Below are 25,676 nucleotides of genomic sequence, written 5' to 3'. Positions count from 1 at the left end.
TGTCACCATAAATCTCCCCCGACCTCACATCATTTTTTACCACCAGCAAAAAGAATCTCTGAAATGCGAGTGATGAAAAACTGGACCACGGCTATAACGTTACAAATGCATCCTCGCATCTTAGTCATCCTCGCGAGTTTGGGAAAAATAGGTGGGAGTAAACTAGCAACAAGTGCCAGCGGGGGGTCAGGTTACAACCAGGGGGGTAAGGGGCCAAAGAGGTCTCGTCCCCAGAAGGCCAGATCGGGCTGACTTCCCCCCCCCGGCCTTGCACTTGCCACCCTCCTTCATAAAACTGTGTCACTGCCTTCAATTTATCACTGCCAGGAAGAGACTGACAGTAACAGGAAATTGACAGTAAACAAGGCACATGCAAACACAGTGGGTGTTTCGTGTCTTGCTTGAAGACATATCGACATGGACAGGAGAAGACAAAATCACAATTGATTTAAATGTACTTAACATTGTTTAAATGGGAAAGCATTGATTCTAGTTGGTATTTTTTTGGAGACATTTGATTCAAAGTACCCTAAAGACTCTTAATGAGAGTCATTTTCTCTGAGGGAGTTAATGACAAGTTATGAGAATGTACTCCAGACAGCCCTTTATCAGCAAGAGACTAAAACACAAACCCTTATCACTTAATATGAGGAAACCTGACAGATAAAATCCCCTTTTAGTAGTTTCAGCTACCGGTCCAGAGACAATGTGCGCCTTTCCTTTAACTAACTGATAGACGGACACTCATTTGGTGAAAGCAGCATCCATCATGTTGTGAAACCCCGCTCAGCCGCTGCCAGGGTCCCAAATAAGACGCTTGGAAATCCTCAGTAATGAGCGTTGGCCAAAAACAACTGTTGGAGAGAGATGGACACAGCTCATTGCCCTTATAAAGACAAAGGGTGTAACATACTCTTATACGTTAGAGTACATGCAGGCGTCGGTGAAATATGCAGTCGCACGTCGCCTTGGTGTGGGCAGGGGGCCAGTTCTCACACTGACCCTCAGGGGTCTTTAGACGCGACTCATAAGGCGTCCAGCTCTTTACCGAGGGGCCACCGAAGGGCTGAGGGGTATAACTGTTTCTCACACCAGCACTTCTCAGCCAGTTAAAAATGACTCCTACCAACCCACCACACACACACGCACGCACGCACACACACACACACACACAGAATGTAACCGTGGTCCAGAGTGGTTTCTTTAGAACGTAAGAGGTCGTTGATTACCGAGAGTCGCCAGGGCCACGCCAGGTCAGAGTACTCTCAGATGTCAGTTTTACCCCTCTAGTTACTCAGAGAAACCTGTCCCTCGTCTCTCCAGACAACCCACCCACACACACACACACACACACACACACACATGCACAAAGAAAACACACAACCAGTGTAACTACCACCATACTTCAACTACATCCCTAGTTAGGACCTTACAAGAACTGTATGCGTCTAAATATGCTTTTACTGTAATTTAAACGCAAAAATATCAAGGTTTTCTCATGACCAATGTATTGTACTTTTTTATTGCCCTATTGTATGTATTTTTATTTTATTTTAAGTATATTGCATGATGGTTTGTTGGAGGAGCCTAAGACTTTCTCGTTGCCAACGACTAAACTGTAGAGTTTGTGCTTATGATAAATATATCTATGAATCCTTGATATAAGACACCCATTTCAAAGGAAATGGTGATAAAGTGTGAGTATAGTTGTGGATGCATCCATATAAATTAAAATCCATAAACCATGACAAATATCAAAGAAATATGCTAATTTGCTTTAAATATTAGCATATTTTCGGTCTAAATGCCAGCGTGTGTTTCTGAGGATGTGTCACTATGTGAAAAATGCTGACACCAGTTTCTCTCCTGCGATGACTAACTGCTTAATAATAAAATGCCTTTGACTTTTTAGGATAGCTACATAGCTTGACACGCTGCCACAAGCTGTTACTCACTGTTATATCAATATGTACATGTATGAATCATATTCTTGTGACAACACCCTTGTCATTTACAAGTTTGGTTTGGTTAACTAATGAGCTACAAAACACCGGTAACATGAAAATCGTGGTGACACAAAATTGCCATTTTTAGGTGTTGTTTACAACCCAGGTGCATAGTCGTGTGTTTCCAGGCAACACTTTGAACCTGAGTGTCCCCTTTAACGACCCTAAACCCCAAAGCTCACCTCCACACTCTCGTTGACTTCTATTCCCCCGTCGTTGTCGTCGTCCAGCTGTTTGTGGATGTGCCGCAGCGCATCCAGACTGAAGCGGTCCTCCTCGCCCATGCATGGCGGAATCACGATGAGACAGGGGTCTGCAGGGGACAAAAACATCAGGTAAGAGAGGAAGGGTCAGGGCGAAGGCTAACAAGAAGCAAGAGGACGTTGGCAGGATGATGACATGTCCAATTATTATGACTCAGGAACAAACAGGTTAGCGATTAGCACACTTCCTCGACTTTTAGTTAGAGCAGGATCTGCAGGTTTTACAAGCCTACATAATCGTTACCAAAGAATCCAAAACAACATGACTGCCAAGGAATTGCTGTTATGTAATGAAACTTAGGCTTGTTGCACATTTTGCCAACAAATAGTTTCATGTAAGAGAGACAAAAGATAATCACGCACCAATTGTTGTAGAATGTGGATGTGTTTGCATGTTTGGTAGCAGTTGCCAGACAGAAATGCATTGACCTTTCTTCAATGCAAAAGGCCAATTATTTGATTGGTCCAGGCCCTTTAGTTAGAAATTCAAAAATATATTTGGCTGACATTTGAATTGTAATGGGCAGTGGAAGAACAAGGACTAGCTCACTGTTTTCTAAACCAAATGACTAATCATGTCATTTTGAAAATACTCTGTAGATAATGGATAATGAAAATATTTTAGTATTTGATCAATAGAAATTGGTTGTGTGATCTAAATGCTAGGTGTTTTGAATGGCAGGGTAAAAAAAAAAAAGCAGCAACAAAATAACACCTTACAGTAAGAAGCTGGTATTCCTCACATGACTTTGTTTTCCAAGGAGAGTGTACCATAAGTCTCACAGGAATTTATCAAAATGAAAGCCATTTCCTTGATTGATTTGGAATGAGGAAATAAATGTTTTTGAGCAGTTTTAAGATGCTTTTTTAAACTAACAATACACGGTTGTGTGCTTAACATTCACAATTGTGCATTAGAAAGGTAGCGAGTGACGGTGAGTATAAAATTAGCCCCCCATCGAGTCCCTCAGTCATCTAAGGTTAACTCAATTTTCAAATATTACATTTGTAAATACAGTGCAGTGATGCATCTAATTAAAGTGATTCAGTTGTGGCTGTTATCTCTAATATCTCAAATGCAGTGCTAACAACAACAACAACATCATATAAAGCATCTATTCAAAGCTGCCGTCCACTAAGTGCTGAACTCTCTTGTTGTCATTCCTGCAGCGTCCCCAGGCAGACCCTCTTGTTTTTATTCAGTCCCACTGGGGAAATGAGCCCATTACTTCCAGTCCTCCAAGCCATGGACAGTTCAAGCTGGACGGGTGCCAAACTGTCTCAATGACACACACACACACACACACACACACACACACACACACACACACACACACACACCACACACACACACACACACACACACACACACACACACACACACACACACACAACACACACACACACACACACACACACACACACACACACACACTACACACACACACATCACACACACACACACACACACACACACACACACACACACACACACACACACACACACACACACACACCACACACACCACACACACACACACACACACACACACACACACACACACACACACACACACACACACACACACACACACACACACACACACACACACACACACACACACCACACACCACACACACACACACACACACACACACACACACACACACACACACACACTACACACACACACACACACACACACACACACACACACACACACACACACACACACACACACACACACACACACACACACACACACACACACCTAAAGCATTAGCCTCAATCCCAGGAGTGCCAAATCTTTGTCCAAGAACCAACAAATAATGACACTCCCTGTTTGGCAACTGGTTCAGACCAAACACAAAGTTACTCAGCAGCCAAGGGACACCCAAACAAGTATTAGTCAGCAACTCACGTATCAGAGAGTAGCAATGAGAGGAGTTTCTCAGTCAGAGAACGACAGAAATGCCACCAGGAAACAAATAGAAATTGTAATTAAGAGACAAGTAGAAATATCAAAAAGTGGTGGAGCGTCAGAAAGGCTGACTCGACATCTTGGTTGACTACTTCAAATGCTCCATACCTTTTAGTGTCAAAACGTTTAGAAAATGTGCAAATTATCTGTTGCTGTTAAAGTATTAGTTCAACAACAATTTTCAAATGATTGCTAAGAGTTAATGACACTCTCTTGTCTGTATGTCATTTATGAAGCTTGAGTCTGTATGTTATTTATGAAGCTTGAGCCAGTAGCTGGTTAGCTTAGCTTAGCTTAGCGTAGCATGGAGTCTGCAGACTCCATGCTACGCTAAGCTAACCAGCTACAAACAGCTAGTCTGGCTTTATCAATTTATCAAAGAGCATTTTAAAAAGCTCACTCACTCATTGATACTTTATATCTAGGTTATTTCATGTCATCATTCAGCCAAAGTGAAACAAATGAAAGTATTTTGGTTACTTTTAAACAGAGCCAAGCTAGCTGTTTATCTGTTACCAGTCTGTGTGCTAAGGCAGGTTAATTGCCCCCATGTTTTTAGCAACATACTTAACACACAGGTCTAGGAAATATAGAAAACTGTATGTATATATTTTAAATCCTTATAAATGTTTAAAGCACATTGTAAAATTATTTCACTATACTCAAATACTGCAAACATGTCCTAACTATTTTGGGCGCATGTACAAAAAAAGTGTATACATCAACATGTACAGTAAAGTGTATACCATGTTGCGATTCTATTGGGTTCTTGATGTTGGATCTGTTTACTGAAACAAGACTTGACACGTTAGTTATAGAGTTGCCTCTTGGCAATTTGCAGAATAAGCAAAAGGAGGCATCTGATTGGACGTGTGCCCGGGCTAAGTTTGGATGAGTGGACACTGGGGAGAGTGCCCATGTCAAATGAAGAAACCAGCGAAGAAACTGGACCGGCCTCATCGGGGAGCCGTGCCAGAGGTTGGATAACAGTGTTGTTCAGACACAGTCATTTGATTGAACTGGGTGACACCACAATGGCTCCACCTGTTAACATGACGATGTGTTTCTGATATAAATATTTAAATAGTGTTTTTGACCAATTAGAAAACCATCCTGCTCTGACCACAAGAATCTTCCTGTTAAACCTTTACCAAACGTGTCCGGTGTATAAACACAAATATCGAGCACTGCTATCACTTCATTTTCAAGCTATGCTAAATGTGTGTCTATCAGTGACAAGAAAGATTATCCACACAATAAGGCTCTTTCTCAAATCAGCCTTATCTCAACAGTGTCCTTTTTGTCTATACTCAAAAAGCATCTGATGCTTCACAGCGAGTTACATAATGCATTTGCTTAGCCTACCAGTGCAGTTTACATAGCCTGTTGTTTGCATAGCATGCATATCTATTTGGCTGCTTGGTACAGGAACAAATACTTGACTTGTGTTTTACACGGACACATACACACTGCACATTTGTACTGAATCTAACTTTCTTTGTTTAGCAGAGACATATCCTTTTTATTTAATTGTCACTTATTTCTTTACTCGTGGCCTAAATCTGTTCATCATGTGAGGAGAACTCTTCGTGAACCGATTTTCTTTCTAAAAAAAATCAATGGAGGTAAAAGATAATCCTGAGATTAAAGGAGAAGAAAAAAAACAGCTGTATTTAACTGACAGTTTTTAAGCTGGGACACCTAGTGAGAAATGTGACAGCCAAAGCCTTTCCTCGCCCAGGTGTCCTATTTTTGAGCATGTTTAAATATCTTTAGGGACAGTTGCGAGCGCGACAATGAGGAACCATGCGACAGGAAGTGGCCGTCGGTGACCCCAAGCATTCCAGGGGGACGCACGCTAAATCAAAACAGCCGGGAGAAGCAAGTCCCAAAAGATGACAAAATTGGAAAGCACTCGGTTATTTTTAACATCAAGCTCCCAGTTGTCAGGATGTAAAAGCTCAACAATGGCAGAGGTCCCCCTAACTCAAACAGACACACAAGCAGATGTTAAGTACACACACACACACACACAAACACACACACAAACACACACACACACACACACAAACACACACACGCTAAGCAGTCTTACAGTAATTCACTTTGCCATAACTCAAACAAGCTGTCACAGGGGGCGGCAGGTTTGGTTTCAAAGCATCTGATAACAAAAGCGTTTGAGCTGTCAGCTGCTGCCTTTAAAGTGAATCCCAACACCTCAACATTTCTGCACAATATATATGCATGTCATTAAAAAGTTCTGTCTTTGTTTTCACAGGAAGCAAGGTGACAGGAGACAAGAGAGAAGTGTGTTTTAAGATGTCTTTTTGGGGACTTCCTTCATCTTCTTCCCTTGAGACACATGGACATCCTTACATGTTTGTATGAGTGAATGTATACAGCCAACCTAGCTCGCTAACCCAACTGCATTCTGGGTGTGTTCAAATGTTAGAGAGCGACATTTCTTTCCAAAGTGTCGAAAAAAAAATTCCTCATGTAAGTTTGGTGTGGTAACATGATAGAAGTGACAGTTTTGGAGTACGATTTGTTTTTCTGCATTCCTTTTCTCAAACGTGCTCAACTCAGATCAGTGACAGGCAGGACTGAATTGTTCTATTTATGCAATTGGGTCAGTCTTCTCTGTGACATAGACCTCCATTAAAATCACATCAATGAGCCAAACCATTGCAACATCAGACATGCTCCTTTGATACGTAAAATACACACAATGTAGTTTTTGCGTGAATCCCAAATACACACTCCTACTTCTATAAATACTTAACCACTCCAGCATATGTGTATTAATCAATATCAATACCCTTTCCAGATAAAAAAACCTGTTACTAAACACTATAAATCCCAGCAGTCTAAATAAATTACATTTAAATATAAAACTAAATGTAAGTGCCAGAGGCAGGGTGAGGAAGTTAGAAAGTATTGAGAGGTTGACAAGTTCTTTCAAACAAACAATGTCGTTTATTTTAGGACAATCACACATAGTTCTACTTCTGTAAATACTCGGCTAACTACTCCACCAAATATGTATTAATCCGCAACTGTAAATAGTTCCACACAAATGTAATATCCACTCCAGTTTGTAAAAAACGTTGGTAAAAACTACAAATCCCAGCTGTCTTAATAAATTACACAGCCTTTTTGATATATATATAAAACAGGGGAAGGGGAAGGAAGTTGGAAAGTACTTTGTAAAAACAAACAATGTTGTTTATTTTTGGGATATTCGCACAGTCCTAATTCTGTCAATACTCGGCTAACTACTCCACCAAATGTGTATTAATCCACAGCTGTAAATAGTTCCAAACAAATGCAATGTGTACTTCAGTTTGAGAAACACTTATAAAAAGGTGTAATATTCTGTAGAAAGGCTTGTGATTGAATGCCACAGGCAGGGTAGAGAAGTTGGAAAGTATTGAAAGGTTACTTCTGATAATACAAATGTAAATCGGAAAGACGCCACATATGAGCCCCCATGTGGCCCAGAGTAAGATCTCCACCTGGGAGGAGAAGGCGCTACGTGCCCTCTGCCCCCCGCCCCCTCGCTTCAAACTTTGGTGCAGAGCCAAGATCCAGTGTAAGATTATCCGGGCAGTGGCGACATGGATTAAGATAGCAGGATATGATGGGCCTGACATGCGACTCTGGGGAGCCAAAGGGAGCTGGAGCGGCCCCTTCTCACCCGCAAACATGTCTCCGCGTCCTCAGCTATTTCCTTCTCTCACATTGTCTCTCACTACAGACTCAAATGACACACACACACACACATATATTCATACACACTCTCAAGTGTCGAAGACGGTGCTTAATGGCAGTACAGGTGGCGGCAGACTCAACCGGGATCAAGTCATGCGGAAGCAGACTAAAGAACATGTCAGCGAACACTCCTCACGCTGAGACAGATGAGCTTCACCTCTTCGTGTTTCAGCCTCCTGACAGTGACCACATCTCAGATACGCTCAGACAAAGTTCAGTCATGAGGTTGCCTTGTGAAGCAATTAAATACAGATGAAAAAAAGTGGAAGAAAACTGTTGTTTTATCCTATGCATACACAAGCAAAAAACTGTGTAAAGTACACAAACAGTATTTTGTATTGATGTATCCGGAGCATATATTTTACTTATGGGTATCTTATTTGAGTGTCAGAAGTCTATGCATCAAATTAGTCCCTTTACAATTCCCTCAAAGCAATGAAAATAAGCACTTTTTTACAAATGTACAGTAAGGCATCTAATTTTGAACACAAAAATAACCTATAAAAGTTTTTTTATTTTTTTATTATTACTTATTAATATGATTATGTTACCAAGGCATTGAAAACAGTGAAAAGATCATGTGACATCCACATGTATGGGCTTACAATGACACGCTTGACCTTGATCAAATGAAAGTCTAGTTTTTAGTCTCAACTTTAGCGACAAGTTTATTTGACACGCTTCCATGTCAAACATAATATAACTACACTGTGACAGCCGTGTCAGCAGTTCATTAGATCCACTGTCGCCATGCCAACTCCTATCAGCTTCCACGCATTTATGATGTATGGACGATAAGTAAGATGTTAAATGCATTCTTATGAATTCCTGCATTTTATTGATGACAGACAGTGGCAGTGCAGGGACACTGTCTGTCTGTCTGTCTGTCTGTCTGTCTGTGTAATGAGAGGGGACCCCTGTAAACATTGTCCAAGGTATGATTGATAAAACTGACTCTTCAACGCTTAAAATATTACTAGGGCTCCCCCCCGCCCCCCCGAAAGTGGTTTAGTCCAAATATATGTTGCTAAGTCTTTACCCATCGTTTTTGTTTTGTTTTGGTGAGGGTAAGTTGAATATAATTACATTTAAAAATGTGTTCTTCTACACCGCCCCATGCTGGGTACAGCTCGATTTTTGTGTGAGTTTTTGTACGGAAATTAAATATATTCTGTAGAATTGGTAGGGGATGCTACTATGTCACGGCTGGTGCTCAATGGGAAGCTGTTCGAAGAGCATGGGGCCAAACAATCGGCTGGTTCTGGACAGGCACGTTTTGAACGGGCACTGCACGAGTTGCATTCAATACACCAATTAGATGCTCCAAATTGTGATAAAGTGTGCGGGGGGCAATGAGATGTCCATGTGTACTAAACCCTGTAACCAGCGGCCATATGGCAGTGTCATAAGTAAAGCTGAAGGGTCAGTATTAAAGGCAAGTAAATAAAGCTTCTGGAGAGTCTACCATTTCCGCTCATCAGCAGCCATTAATAAGACACAAATATCATTAGCCTCCTATAAATGCCCCCGGCTAGTGCAGAGAGAGAGGTAGAAGCAAGATACAGAAAGTGTTTGTATGTTACTATCAGTTTGCTAAAGCTGTTAAAATGGACGCTTTGTGAGCGTACTTAAAAAACTGACCTGGTTGACTTCGGTTTGTTATTCAACGGGGGATCACATAAAAAAATGATAATGTGGCTTTAATGAAGTTGGCCAGCAGGAGGGAAAGAATCTGACAAAATCAAACAAGTCCTTTCTCCGTCTTGATATGCTTGCACAAAGAAAGTCTTTTTTTTTTTTCAAGGATTTTGATTTTTGTGTGATGTTTGAGCTACTGCTAAGCTGGCATGTGAGCTTTCTTACCCCCCAGGGTGCCCTAGGCTATGTCAAAAAGGATGTGTAACAGAAAAATCATCAACAAGCAAACACAAAAAGCCGCACGACACACAAGCGCATAATTCCTAGAGTGGGAGTTAAAACACATTTAAACAACATGAAGCGATGAATCATACGTAAGAGTCGCCTACACAAAGAGAGAGTCCCGCCTTCAGCCAAAACACAGTCTTGCAAAACCAGAGACACACTAAGCTACATGTGTCCCGGCTCCAGACGTTAGACATGTCTCAACTGAACCCGATACACCCTGAAAAGTATTATCTTTGTCGCAATTTGCTGAATGTAAGAAGCAATGTAAGAAGCAAACAATACAGGTGGAGATGGATTAGTTTCGGAAAACTGCAGTGAGGGAAGGCTACGTCTGACTCATTATGGTCTGATTGGATTTTGAGTGTGTTAAAAATGTAATCTGTCAAGTTTAGGGCCCTGTTATTAAGTTTCGTTCAGGAGAAACCCTTTAAAGGACACCTTTAAGTTTGCATCGCATCTGCCCTAAACAGAGAAAAGTCTTCCCTCTGATTCAATAAGGAAAAGGGAGCTCTCTGACCTGAGACAGGGTATCCCTTGCCCATCTAAACCCTCTTAATGGGCTTCAGTAATCCTCTGCTTAGGCCACAGCTTAAAAAAAGGGGGGGACAACTAGAGCAAAACGTGTGGAGGCCATGCAAAAACTTCCAGAAAAGGAGCCGCTCTTTGCGCCCGGGCGTCCCAGGAATGCTTCAATAACAGCAGCGAACACGAGATGTGGGATATATGCGGCTGAAGGAGGAGAGAGGATGAAGAAGAGGGGGATTTAATTAGCTCTGCCTCCGACACACTCCTGTGAATATCGGGGTAATTTTCAGTGTCTATAGAAAGCGAGACAGAGACCAAAAGTTAACAATGATATTATTACACAACATCAGTGTTTAATTATATAATGATTTTATGTAAGGAAGCCTTGATATCACCAACTGGGAACAAGTGTTTCTTATGTCATGGCCTCGGGACAAGATAGCTGAAAGAGTTTCCCACCGACTTATGGGAAGCATCTCTGGTAGGGTTTGGTACCCCATGTTCCCTGACATAGCCACAAATTGGTTAAATAAATAAAAGAAGGACAGAAGAAGACTGGACACAAAACCAAAACCAGATGTGTACGGAATCAAATAGTAGCTGTATTCATTTGAAATCATTGAGCGTTTAAGTTTCAACACCACTTTATTTAGAAATTTGAAAGACCTTACTTTGAAATATCGCTTAATTTAAAGAGTTTATGTTAATGTTGTATAATTTTCCCTATTTTAAGCTTTCCATTAAGCAATATTACTTAAGGGCTCTTCCCATTTTAGGGCTTATAGCTTCAGAAAGGACTTTTAAAAAAGTGTTCAATACTTTCAAAAACAATTCAATAGTCCAATTCTGGCCTAAAATCAAATAAATAAAAAAACAGGTTGCTGAAATTGTAGTGGATGACAAAAGAAAATCAAGATAAAAATGTATAATTGAATTTCAGAAACTTTATTTATTATCTTTTTAAACTTCTAAAGATTAACAAACTGTACTTGACATTTTAAAGAGCTCAATTCTGACCATATTAAGGTCTGTTGAAGTACATGTCAACAATAGCATTAAGAAGTGGTTTTATTTCACAATGATGTGTTCAGTTGCTAATCAGATAGCTTGCAACAATAGATGTGTTGCATCTGACAACAGATTGCAGTTTCAACCACAGATCTTTCAAACAAGGCTCATATTACAGGAACTTTGAAAACACAAAATGTGCACCTTCACAATCAGCAGGTAAAGAGCAGTCAAATAGACTCGATACTGTACAAAGCATTGTTCAAGGTGTGTCAAAAGTGTAAACAAAAAAAATCAACAGCTCAGATCTTTGTACGACCTTGAAACGGAAAGATTTCAAATGACATGTATGTGAAGGATCCGGAAAGGCCTCTCACTTCTGACTGTAAAACTACAAGGTGTGTTAACAGAAAAGGACACATTTTTAGTGTCCCCTTGAAATGTGGCACTAAAAGATAAATGGGTTTTGGACGCCTCCATCAACATGTTGGCATGGGAAAGTCCTCAGTCTGACGATGTGTATCAGACAGTCGAGTTGGCTCTCTGCCAGCTTCCTGTGTGTGTCTTACACCTTCCTGCTTGACAGGATTCTGATGGTTTCTTTTTACTTGGGGCTCCCAGATATAGACGCTAGTTTGAAAGCTATGAATAGGTGCCACACATCAGACAATAGATACCAGTCATCCTAATAAAGATCATGTCAAATCTGGACAAAAAAAATATGCATGTAGAGCAGGGCTGTCCAAACTTTTTTCACCGAGGGCCACATACAGAAAAATATACGAATGGCTGGGCCACTTATAGAGGTGAGGTTTATTGCCTCGTAAGTTAAGTTATAAGTCAGCTAAATGTAGGTAAATTAGGCTTGATACATGAATATGCTTTAAGAAAAAAAAAGCCTACATCACAAGCTAGGGTTTCGTTTATCTTGTTGGCAGCTAATTCCTTAAAACAGAAGCCTCAGAGTGATTATAATAAGATGAAATAGGAAGGGTATATTTCACGCTTGTTAAGTAAATAAGTTATTAAATAAGATTTTTTTAGATTCGTTAGAAAATGTTTTCAAATGTAATTGACTGAATTCATTAAAAAGGGGGCTTATTAACGCATGAATAATGTGTAATATATGTTTACATATTTAAAAAGTACAATATAAGAAAAGCACAAGTTTCATTTGTGGGCCATATTTCATTATACTTTTTTTTTTTTGCGGAGGGCCGATTCAAAATGGTCCGCGGGCCGCATTTGGCCCCCGGGCCGCAGTTTGGACACCCCTGATGTAGAGGTTTAACAGTGGCAGAAAGGAACTTTGTATAGTTACCAACTGCCTGCATCTTACATGGAAAACATAAGCTTTTAACATAAGAAATAAGGTGCGGACAGTTTCCTAATTATTTAACAGACCCCTGCCCCACTTGCTGCAGGAGAAGCAGGGGAATAAATCAAGTGAAAGTCATTCTGTCGCTATCAGGTCCTTTGATGTGTAATATAAACTGGGACCCTTTTTGGACGAGATCAAGGGGACGCCAAGTTGCCCCTAAGAACCCACCTGTTGGCCGGACATGCTACTGTAAGATGGATTAGCAGTCAAGTCCACACACCTCCCCCCAAACTAAGACACGTAGGGGACGAACTGCGTCCTTGGTTGATCAATGAAAACAACCCTGGAAACTATCAATAAACTGATTTCTTTGGCCATGTTGGGACAGCAAAAAGAAGGGGACTCAATATTGACTGAAAGAAAATCACATAGGTGTCCACGATTTTGAATCCCACTGTAATGTGTTGGTCTCAACTAGTTTGTTAGTTTGTTGTTGGCCCAGGTCAGAGCATGAATGTTGGTGGACACAATCTTGAGAGAGGACAGCATACCAAAGAAATCCACACCGCTCCTTGCCCAGGCCACAACGTCACGTGTCTTCTGCAAATGGAAAGTCCCTGAAATCAGAGGGGACCAGTCCTCATGTCCAATATCTAACTTTAAAATCCCACTTGAATAGAAAGAGATCAATCCATCTGAATAGAAATGGAGAATCAGCTGTAGAAAGACATCTCATCAGCTTTCTAACTTCTGAAAAAATGGTCTCACACTGGAAAACACATTTGTTGGTTACATTTATCGCACAGCACAATGTAAGACTTTTCTTGCCACACTGAGAAAACCAATGCTTCAGTAACTACATGTGATTAGCCAAGATAAGACATGCAAAGCGAGAAAGCCACAGGGACAATTTTAGGCCTCTGTGAAGGGCACGGCATTGGCTTCTTCCTGTGTTAAGGTGATGAGTATTATCACAGCAGGATCCCACTGGCATAACAGGACAAGCTGTGACCCCTACCCGCCTTTAATTCTTATTTGACTTATTCTTGGCTACGTTTCAGGGATGCAACTAAGGCCCCGGCTCCACGGGAACGCATACGGCAAAACGCATCGGAGTAACGCAAACGCAAACGCAAAAAAGCTTCCGCCCACACGCAATATACACCGGATTGTGTCAAGCTCCACGAGACAGCTCCGTTTACATCCAACCGCTGGAAAAGCTGCAGTACATATTAGGGATGCCAGCGATTATTCGATTATTCGAATAATCGATTAATATTCGCCAGGGCTGTCCGATTTTCGATTTTGATCATGGTCAGTTTCTGGCATCCCTAGTACATATGCCGAGCCTGTACGTGGCGCTGTAACTTCCTCCACAAAAGCAGCAACTTCCTCCACAAAAGCAGCGAAGAAGAATGGTTGTCATGGCTGCACTTCTGTGTATTCTCCGCGGTGGGGGCCGAGGGATCCGGGCAGAGTTTTTCGCCGGTCAACGTGTGTTAAAGTTTAAATCTTCCGGACAAAATTATAAAAGTGCCGGTCAAAGGTCTTCTTTGTTATTTATTGAGCTTTAAAACAAATGAATAACGACGATATAATGATATATAATAATAAAATACACAGAGGCTGTCTCTTTTTCCTCTCTTCTGACAGCGTCAGTGTCTGTCTCATGCAGCAGCTGATCCTGTAATGATGACTCGACAGTAAAAATAAACATATTTATAACTAGTTTAGGTAGTTTGAGAGGTAATTAAAAATTAAGGGTGATTATCTGACTTGAAGTGTGTGTTTTGCTCCCGCTGCATCACAGCGGGAGGAGCTGCTGTCAGATTAGACTTCACTCGCGTTTATGTCCATATCGAGATAAAGATAAATAATCTGAATTCAGTGTGCAGTGTACTTTTGCGGGGGTGAGCAGCAGAGGTGGGGAGAGGCGGGGCTATTGCGTCGTCATTATCAGAAACGGATGACCGTATAGGCTACCACACGGCCCCGTTGGACCCCCCAGAGCGCTCCGTTCCCAGATCTATCCACCTTTGGACCCGTTGTCGTTTGCAGGGTCTGTTTCTACGTTTCCGTTACGGCGTCGTCTAGCTTAAAGGGCTATACGCATGAGAAATATGCGGATTCAACCCGTTTTCGTTCCCGTGGAGCCTAGGCCTAACAGTGATCATTGTAATTACAGCATTAAAGGTAGGGTAGGTAAGTTGGAGAAACCAGCTCGAGTGTGCTAGAATTTGAAATTACACAGCCGGAAAAAAACTGCCACTTCCTTACAGAGCCCCTCCTCCAACACACACGAACGCGCACATGACCAATGAGGGAATGAGACAAGTTTGTGCACAGATGGAAGGCTGACAGGCAGGTAGGACATCCAGTTATTTTAGCCGGGCCGGCTAAAATGATTGGTCGTGCTTTTTTCAGTATTACGGCTTCCACAGATTACTTTTTTTAATGGATTTTTTGTCAAAGCACTTAAGATATTCATTGCTATCGGGATGTTAAGAGCATTCCATGAAATATAACAAAAAGTGTATCTCGAGCCGGTTTCTCAAACTTACCTACCCCACCTTTAATACACGTGTAGTGTATAAAATGTCAGAAAACGGTGAAGGATGGGCATCAAATTCAACACAAGCTAAAGTTGGCCACTTCAAAAAAGCTTGTTTTGCCTGGTTAATGGTGAAAACTGATTTGAACTGATATGAAAGTAGAAGATTTTCACGATTGCATGGCTTATAAAGAGCTAATGTTAAGTATTTTTTCTTCAAAAATGCCTTGAAAGGTAATCAAAAAAGTTGCAGATACAGCCATTCAATAGCCTTTTAATGTTTCTACCAAACGACATTAAACTGAGAACAACCCAACTGAGGAAGTGAGAAAAAAGGAACAAAGACCATACATTTCACTATATGTATTTTTTGCTTATTCCTGTCAATTGCCGAGCCTGTGTGCATCCATCACAAAGGGCTAACCCAGCCAAGCACCATGCATTGCCAGCTGGGGGATCAACACCCTTAAAGAGTAGGGGGAGCGGGACCACAATAGTCCCCTCTGGGCTGTGTAAGGGCAGGCGGACCTGCTTCTGTAGGCTACTCACAGCAGGAAACGCTGTACAGCTGAGTACAGTGACCTACATCACTCACTGAGGCGCTTACAGGCGGCTATTGTTGTCCACTTATCAATGAATGAAACATCTCAAACATGCTGGTGTGAGGATTAGAGATTCAAGAATGTAAAGCAAGGATTTGTTTTGAAATTATTTGACAGGGGTACACTGTTCGAGGAAAAACCAGGGGGGCGACTCAGGTCATTGACTTGTGTCTTTCATTCTGATCTCTGCTCAGCGACATTGGCACCAGTGGGGTAAACCATTAAATTAAAAGCCCAATTATCTCCCCGGTGAGCCCAGTTGAAAGTCAGACTGGCGCGATGTTGCGGCGACAGATCTCGACAACGATAAGGAAGACGCTGAACGCTCAGAAGAAGAGGGAGCATGATGGAAAATTCACATGGAAAACTTCACCAGTATAAATACTCCAGGGGAAGGGGGGGTCTTCTGTTTGGTGACGGGCCTCATTAGTTTGGATCACAACCCTAAAGCCCCTGATTGAGACGGCCGGCAGCTGTCCACTTCTGGGGGAAGTGGACTGAGCGGCGTCATCGTCGAGAGCTTATTAATGATCTAAAACTGGAGCCATGCCTCTTCTGACAGACTGGTTTTGCATTGAAGTGGTATTCATTAACATATTATCAGCTTATGAAATTGATATGGCAATTTACCCATCAACATTATCCTTTATTTGGAGTAGTTTGTATACTCACTCTGCTTTTAGCTCAGTCGTATCAAATTTCTAGAGAAATATCTGGCTATTAGCTGCTAAATTCTCCGCTACGTTAACCAGTAAGATGCTAACTTTGCCTGTATGCTGTTTGGTTCTGGGCAGGTAGCGAAAAATGGGTATATCAGAACTTTTTTTCTTATAAAAAAAGCCAATAGAATAACGTTGATGAGTTGGGAGACCGCAAAGCTAACAAAAATCCTGTGTGTAAAATAGAGGGTGTAACGGTATCCGTATCGTCACGGTTCGGACGTCACGGTACGGTGCATGCAGTCCAGAGTTCTGGAGCGCATCAATCTGCTGCTGAGCGCGCCACATTCTAAATGGCTCAGGTGAAGGCGAAGCTCGGAGAATACAGCATTTTCAATAACACTTCCTCAAGAGCGAAATCCAACGTGTGGGAGGCTTTTGGTGTCATCCTAGATGGAGAAAATAACCAACATCCCACGCTTTTTGAGACAAATATGCAACTGCGTGTGTTAATGATTGCACGTTTTCACTGCTCATATATATGCGGGTTCGGGTCGGGTTGCGGATCTTGTGCCGACGGGTCGGGTCGGGTTGCGGAACTAATTGGCAATATGTGCGGGTAGCGGGTTCGGTATTGCACGTCGCGGGTGCGGGGCGGGAGTGGGTCTTGAAAATCAGACCAGTGCAGGACTCTGATGCAGTCACATGACGAATACGCCTTTTTTTTACGAGTGGGAAAAAAGTCTGTCATTCAGGGCAGTATCCACTACACTATATATAATCCAGGGGGCGGTATTGCGCCTAAAAGCTGTTTGCCAGCCGCCCTTAAACAACAAATGAAGAAGAAAACACAAGAAATCGAACAAAATACAAGAAGAAGAAATGTTAGTATTGCGAGTTCAGATAACACACAGGAGCTAGAAGACCCACCTGCTTCTTTTAAATCATCTGTGTGGGAACATTTTGGGTTCCCTGTGGACTACAATAACAAATCGGATCGGACGAGGACGGTGTGCCGGCGTTGTTCGACAGCGGTGCGGTATGCTAATGTAAACACAAGCCAAACATGCTAAATCATATCAGAAGGCATCAGTCAGATTTGCCAATCACCGGAGCCCGGCGAAAGACAACAGCAGTTCAGCAGCTTATCCCTGCTGTTTTTAAGAAGCCAATAGACATGAAAGCCGAGAGACCAAAATAAATAACAGAAGCTTTTGGCACATGTTTTTCAACGGCTATGCTGCACCCTTATGCAATAGTAGAGGACCCCGGCTTTTATTGATTGTGATTGAAACACTTTCTTATTATTTATTTTGTAATATTTTCAAGACATTCTTTTTTAGTTTTACAGCTTATTGAACCTTTTTGTTTGACATCAGCCATTATAGATAATATGGCCATCTGGGTGTGTGTGGTACTGTTTGTGGTTTGTTTTCAACTGTGTAATAAAGTTATTTATTCAAAATGTTAGAGTTCCTTATTTTTAAACTGAAACTTGTACTACTGTTCAAAATAAATAAAAAACAAACCTGGAATTATGAATTTGGGACTTTTTTTTTGCTTTTTCTTGTTATACCGACCCGTGACCCCCAAACCGTGAACTCTGTGAACCGTTACACCCCTAGCGTAAAACCAAAACAAGCTGAAACTTTGTATCACTGCAATTAAGCATTCAATTTAAATGGTCAATTTAGTCTTCATGCATTTCGCTCACTGCTTTTATAAGTGCTTCCTCAAGGTTGGGAGCACAGTTTTGAAGTTTGACATTTGTTGTCTCACAAGGAACTCTTCAGAACAATCTGTTCTATTGAGGGAAAGGAAATGGCTCTACAGAACCAGGACATTATGACTCGCTCCACGTTCGCCCTGACACTCTGTCACTGTTAAACCCCAGAGCGAACCCAAAAGTCCTTCTGAGCTCCAACACCGCAGTAAGTTACAAAGCCTGGCTTTCCTCAGGCGTGTGTGTGTGTTACTTTGATACAACGCGGGCCAGGAGGCAGCGACGGAAGTATCACAAAATGCAAATGCCTGAGCTCCCCGCAGTACTTAAGCTAGCAGTGGCGAGATAAACAAATGTTGAACCTCCTTTCCAAACAAATCCTTTTTATTAGGGCAGGCACTCTGTTCTGACGGAGCCAATGTCACCTCTAATTAAGCTCCGAAAACTGTGACAATCCCTGCATTAAATCTTAGCGACACAGAGTTAAATCTCATGTATGAATGCTGTGCGTGACAAGTAGAGCGGTAGAGAGATATACTCATGTTTGTTTTACTGCTTTTGAATCGGTGTAATTTAACCTAGAGCGGGTCGTTTCTGTATCTGTGAGTTATATAAAGCTTCAGTAAATGGGGCCCCTGTATCTGAGACGACTATCATCCAGAAGGCATATCACTGGAGCACTGGATGTTCCTTGCTGTCACAGGGAAGGGCTTTGTTTGTTGAAACGCCAAACAAGCTAAATATACAATTAAAATGAGGGGAAGACCACGTTCACATTGCTACTCAACCATCCTTTACAAATTCCTCTTTTGGCCTTTCTGCTGCAACACCTTTATCTCTCTCAGGGTGCATGGAGATGATTTATGATTCCTACTGTTTACATCTACTCTGAATTCGGCCCATGTTTTACAAGAAAAACTGCAGCGCATGCGAGGGAAATTACATTTAACGCAGGAGGAACCCTGCACAGTTGAAAGGGCCAACAATGACAAACAAGTTTCTGTGGTTAAGACAAAGATTTGAAACACGTCACGTTACTTCACCTCAAACAGGCTGTGAAATGAGGTGAACAAAAAGGCACAAAAACAACTGTATACCGCAAAATTCATTTCAAATCATGTGTTAGAATGAAATCAATTAGTATACCCTCACCACCTGATTCAACTTTCTTTAGCTTCTGAGGAAAAATAAGTTCCTGGAATATACAAAAACCAGCCAATTCATCTTCTTGTTTAAAATGACATATCTCGCAATACAGTTGTTGGGTAGTATGACAGCTGGTTGCAGAAATGACTGCCAACTATTGGGTTATACAATTATCTATCAGAAAAACTTATTATAAGACCAAAAGGATTAATCTCTAGCGATATTAGTACGTCAACTTCACATTATATATTGAAATGCTAAGCTTTTCATGTCCAACACATCTTATTTCTTGTCAAAGGTGCCTAAATATGACAAATTCCACACTTATGTAATCATCCTTCACCATGCTTCATATTAACACTAAATCCCAGCTTCTCTTGAATTGCCCTGGTCTTTTGAAGATCTCTAATCCCAAAGGAGCTGCCTGACCCACCAAATGTTAAGCCCAACCCCCCCAGGTTGCACCCCCTCCCCGCCCACAGCGTGCTAAATGGCAGCTTTGAACCTTAAAGTGCTTCCATAACAACAGCCTTGTCCCTAGCCTCGATTACCGGGACAATACATATTTTCATTACTACTAAAAGTGAGTGGAAATTACAGGCACAAACTGTGTGTGTGTGTGTGTGTGTGTGTGTGTGTGTGTGTGTGTGTGTGTGTGTGTGTGTGTGTGTGTGTGTGTGTGTGTGTGTGTGTGTGTGTGTGCTAATACCTGCAGGAGATATTAGTCAGAAAGACAAGCATCACTCATAATGTAACCCTATTTTTAAATGTGCAAACTTCCTAGAATAAGTTTGACTAGTTGATGAATCATATCATTGAAGTTATATTATGCAAGTGATAATGCTACATGCTAACCTTAGCTTACATGTTGAAATACAGCATAAGTGGAGATAATTGGGCAATTCACAAAGTAATGTATGTTGTATAGGAACATTTAAGTAAGCTAACATTAGCAACCAAAAGCTAGTGGTCTTACCAAGCCAACTAAGTCTGTAGCAACAAAACGCCTAGCTTGAGCAATGGAGCGTCTTATTTCCAATCAATTCAAGTTGTATTTGTACCCGTCTCTAAAAAGTTACAGTCTTGCTTTAAACCTAAATAGTACTAAAATGGATTGTTGGGATAAGAGCCTTAAGAGGTGTAAAAACACAGACACAGCACCAAGAGCATTAGAACAAAACCAAAAACACTAAGAGGTGTTGTGGTTTCTGTGGCATGAAATACTAATGTTTGAAAACACAGAAACCTACAAAACACAAATATCTAGTTAATCTAAAAAGCAAACTCTGCACACACAGACTTGTGATTTCCTTGCTTTACGCCAACACCAGTGAAAGGCCAGCTGACCTTTCCACGCTGCGGTCATGTTTACTGACACTGTATTAAGTCACCACTATCCCTGCATTCACTGCAGCTCATTGTTCGCAGGGAGACGTCGTCCCGTGGCTTGTTGTTACACTGTGGAGTTGTTGTGTAAAAGTGATCAATACACTGTGTAGACCTGGTTTGTTTTAAGGAGCTCTCTGGGACGAGGTTTATTATTTTCTCATTAACAGACAGGCAGGGGTAGATTTGTTAGATAAACATTTATATATAAATCAGCCTCCATTTACTCTGTGTCTTTAGTCACAGGAGAGAAGTGTTTGTCTGGCTGTGTAAACACATGTAGTGCAAACACCCCAGCGTGCAAAAAGAGTCCAAAAACACACTTGAAAGTAGCGTTTGAAATGTAGCTCTGGTGAATGCTAATATTTGTATGTGTGACACCATGTTTGACTCATGCTTGACATTCTGCCGTGGAGGAAAGTGAAGGGTATTTGCTGCAGGTAAATGTCTCACAATCGCACTTTCATCCTCCTTTTGTCTGAGGAGTTTGTCCCGTCGTCATGGAGATGGTTGAGTTTTCAGGTAAAATTAGCTTGTTTGCCAATCAGAAATATGTAGATCTACTTGTTGGATGATTTTCAAGTTGACCTCTGATTATGTTGAAGCCGCTGTATATGGATCTTCATTACAATTACATACATTATCTTAAAGGACGACAGCACAGTCATCATGACTAAGCTTTTTTCACTAATACCCTGACTAACTTAATTGTTCTTCGTTGCACTCCATGCTGCTAAACGATTGACCCTGAGGAGCAAGTTCAGGGTGTTATCATATGACCTTAGCAGTGAATTTCCAATTATATAATAACAAGTGGTCATATATGGAGGGGGTGGGGATCATACGTAACATTTATTTTGAAGGAGGGGTCAACTGTAACATCTCCATGACAAGTGAATGTCATCCTGAGATGTAACAATATGGATTTTCTTGTAAAAGTATAAAGACCTATTTGCTTTCGTACCAAGATGTTCTGTATGTACCTGTACTATTTAAACCTGCAGCGAGTTAGCTTATAGCTTAGCATAAAGATAGGAAACAGGGGGGATACAGCAATCCTGTCTTTGTCCAAAGGTAACAACATTTCCATACCACACCTCTAACGCTCACTTAGTATATCAATCTTTTTTTTATTTGTACAAAAACTACAATATAGAAACAACCAATTCCCCAAATGACTAACTGTTCCTTTAAATACTAGTTTTGCTAAGTCATCTGAAAAAGCCATAACAGAGAGAGGAGTTGTAAAAAACTCCAGCGCATGAAAACAAGTAAAAGGCGTAAATAACAACCATGAAAAAATAGATATCCACAATTTACATTTCTACCAGTAATTACAAATACCTTGACAGACTTTTGAAGTTGGTGCCCTTTCAAGTCTATGTTTGCAATAAGGAATAAACACAAGTGGTTTCCATCGTGGAAGCAAAACCGAAAATTCAAAAGATATACTCCAAGCTTCCAATAACATTAAATTAAACTAATCATCCTTAACCAACGAACATATCAGCTAATATCAGATGTCGAACACGTTTTCCATATGCAAGACAACGAAGACAGTTATGGTTTTGATAAGATCCACTGCTCATAAACTGTCATCACAATCGTGCATATGTCCAGTAACACATGGACACAGCCTGTTGGTTTTTATATTGAAGCATTTAGTGGTTTTAACCTACATTTGGGCACATTACCCTTAGATGCCCTTGATATTTTATAAAGGTTGCAAAACTTCCACCTTTGTTACCAGAGTTTAATGTGTTGTCCATGCTAAATAATCAAACATATAAAACACAAGACATCCTGATTTCTCCACCTTTTTTTTTTTTTTTAACATGTGTCGACCCTAATTTACTTAATGTTAGGGCAGTGGTCATACATGTGTTAAAGGAATGAATGCTGCCTGTTTAAAACAGATGCAAATGGTTGGAAATCCTCCTCATTAGGTTACACGTCAATAGCACAAAGGCAGAGGGGGGTCACCTGTGGCCTTCTGGGATGATCAGAAAAAGAGCATTTAGGGACATGTCATCCTGTGTGACATGGACGTGATGCTGCTCACTACAATATGTGTTATCATGTGTTTATGGCAGGATCCTTAGTGGCACATTACAGTAAATAACCTCAGTGAGGATGCATCCTGCATTCCTGTCATGTCATGCATTCCCAATGCAATGTACAGAGGGCGATAGGAAGGGGGGGGGGAAAGGTGACATGAAAATGCATCACTTATTCATTTAGCCTGCGCAGGACATACCACGGATTTCCCCAGTGAAAGCCACAGGGAGCGAGAGGAGAAAAAGGGGGAGACACTTTACATGCACACTTGTATATGAACTGCGCTTACCTGTGGTGGCTACATTTGCAGCATCAGACGGGGGGCTGCTGGGTAGATCATTCGAGTAAGTGCACCCCAGTACCGCATAGATGACGAGTCCACGTAGCAATACATTCAATACCTTGTGGATGTAACTCATGGTGGAACAAAATGAGGGGAAAGCCTAGGTATCCGTTACAGTGGGGATGACTGGGGCAATCCCGAAGAAAAAAATGTCAGGTTCAGACCAGCAGTAGCCAGTCAAAAAAAAAAAAAAAAAAGAGAAAAATAGTCTTTTTTAAGCAGAAGAAATACGGGGTGTCACAATTAAAAGAGACACCTTAAAAATAAATAACTTCAAGAATAATCCGGCAATTTGCTTGACAATTAGCACTCATTGCTGTCACGAAAAAATACCTACCAAGTAATAGTTCATCGTGGGTCAACGACTTTGAAATAAGACCCCCTCCAAAAAAGATTAATAGCCTCTAATGGGTTTACTGGCTGTTTCAGAGGGGTGCCTGCTGGGAGCTACGACAAGCCAGACCCCCATGTCTAATTGTATGAATTTATAAAAAAGATATTGCTAGGGGAAAAGACCGTGTGGTGAATAGGCTGCACAGCACATGCAGCCGCTGAAGGAATCCCCTCAAAACAAAAACAGACCCAATGGTAGTGAGCTGTTCTACCCAAGATATCCGGGAGATAGGAATAATATCAAGTGTTAAATCCTTACGTAGGCCTGTGAGTTTGAAGAAAATAGTCTCTGTACTTCCACGTACAGTATACAAACACCGGGGACAGCTTCAGCATATTGAGCGTCTCATAGGTCCGCCTCTTCACACGAAAGTAGCAAATCCCATCGCATCAAAAAAAGAAAAGACTCCTCCGTTTCCCCTAATCCTTATCACACCTGTATCGAGCGCCCGCCACATCCGCCTACTTTCCACATGAAGTTTTTAAGTCAGCTTTTCACGGTGTGATACTGTATCCTCCTGTCATATCAGCTGCTCGCCGGCCGATGCAGAGGGAGGGAAAGCCGAGCGGGGCGGAAGTCAGTATGCAAACTGCTTTGACATCAGGACAGGAGGGAGGGAGGAGGAGGAAGGGGGGAGACAGGGCTTTCAATTTGGCCACGACTACTACTGCCGGCATGTATGCAACACATGAGCGGAGGGATTTGTGTTTTAAGCGAAATTCAGCCATGCATCTCTTCCATGCGACCCCGGGTTTCGTGCAGGAATAATAGGCAAAACCATTTTTCTTTTTGGGGGGGGTTTTAGAGCTTGAATTGAGTCTTGAACCGGGTGCAAAACATACGAATCATGACACACTTAAAGGTTGTTTTTATGTCATCTTACCGCGGAGGATGGGGATGATGATACCCGCTTCATTGTTCTCCACTTCCCCACTCCAGGCAATGCAAGTTTCCCTCCCGGCGGAGCGCTGTGATTGGCTGGAGTGTCCCAACATGGCAGAATGTGATTGGCTGCTTCAGACAGCATTTTTGTTGGTCTCTTTTCAAGACGCACAGCGCGAGAAATGTTAAAAAAGGATAACACCGGTGTAATAGGGATTACTCTCTTTATCAAGCAAAGAGCTTTACTTTGAAGCCATCTGCTGCCATTTATTTTTCGGACAGTTTGGGGGCCCTGAGAATGTCCCCTTAACCCCCTCATACCAACATTACCAGTATTATTATAAATTAAAAATAAAACATAAATAAAATGTCTAAATCCAGGATATCAAGTCAACATAAATAAAGAGACCAACGTCTTTTCACAAACAAAAACAATACAAAAAACAACCTTAATATTTCTAAAAATAAAAATCGTGTTTTATCAATTGCCAATATGTCTATTAAAAAGTATATGACAATGAAAAATAATCTAAAAACAGCATTCACATCCATGTGTCATTTTCTTTGCTTTCTTAATATCTGAGTAAGCATCTACTTATAAAAACGTTTAATTTTGGAGTATTATAAAGAATAATAAAATACACATCTGTATTGGCACACATGGCAGATATATGACAGAGCAATTTACTGCATCAATGATTAAAGTAAAAACCTATATTAAAACAGAAGGTTGACCAAATAATAGATACAAAATCATAACTCTGGGATCAGACAAAAATAGAAATACAGAAGCATCCCACAGACAGCAGCATTTATTAAAATGACAGCACATCTGTTCCAGGAGAGAGACTCAGGCTGCATTACTTGCCGTAAAGCCTATAGAGACCATTTTAAAGTGACATTAAATACAGATTACTGCATTCTCAGGTGTCCCACATTGTAATGACCCACCTAAATTGTTACTGTATTCCTAATGTACATAATGCTTTGCATCTGAGGGTTGGTGGTGGAAACAGGCCATTCTCTTTGCGGTGCACATTTGGCTTCTGATTTAGATTGTCGCACACTGGACAACCTTGATTTTGACTCTGACACATGCTTCTGACAAAGCCCTGGAGGTGGAGCGTTAC

The 25,676-nt window shown here is 41.3% G+C and overlaps 1 protein-coding gene across 3 annotated transcripts in view; it reads right to left on the bottom strand.

The window, feature by feature from the left end:
* Window positions 1–24,546, bottom strand: part of stim2b (stromal interaction molecule 2b) — a 44,533-nt gene extending 19,987 nt beyond the window's left edge. For 2 of the 3 annotated variants that reach the window (XM_034136901.1, XM_034136903.1), the window contains exons 1-2: window positions 23,217–24,546; window positions 2,189–2,319 (exon numbers count right to left, since the gene is read on the bottom strand). In XM_034136901.1, coding sequence (XP_033992792.1) covers window positions 2,189–2,319; window positions 23,217–23,346 — 261 coding nt within the window. In that variant the 5' untranslated portion in view covers window positions 23,347–24,546. The remainder of the gene's footprint in view (window positions 1–2,188; window positions 2,320–23,216) is intronic. The other variant, XM_034136902.1, reaches the window with a different exon arrangement.
* Window positions 24,547–25,676: the final 1,130 nt, after the last annotated feature.

This window comes from Trematomus bernacchii, unplaced genomic scaffold (assembly GCF_902827165.1).
Source record: "Trematomus bernacchii unplaced genomic scaffold, fTreBer1.1, whole genome shotgun sequence".
Classification (NCBI taxonomy): domain Eukaryota; kingdom Metazoa; phylum Chordata; class Actinopteri; order Perciformes; family Nototheniidae; genus Trematomus; species Trematomus bernacchii.
Note: the sequence above shows the minus strand (reverse complement) of the source record. Positions and strands in the feature narration are given on the sequence as shown.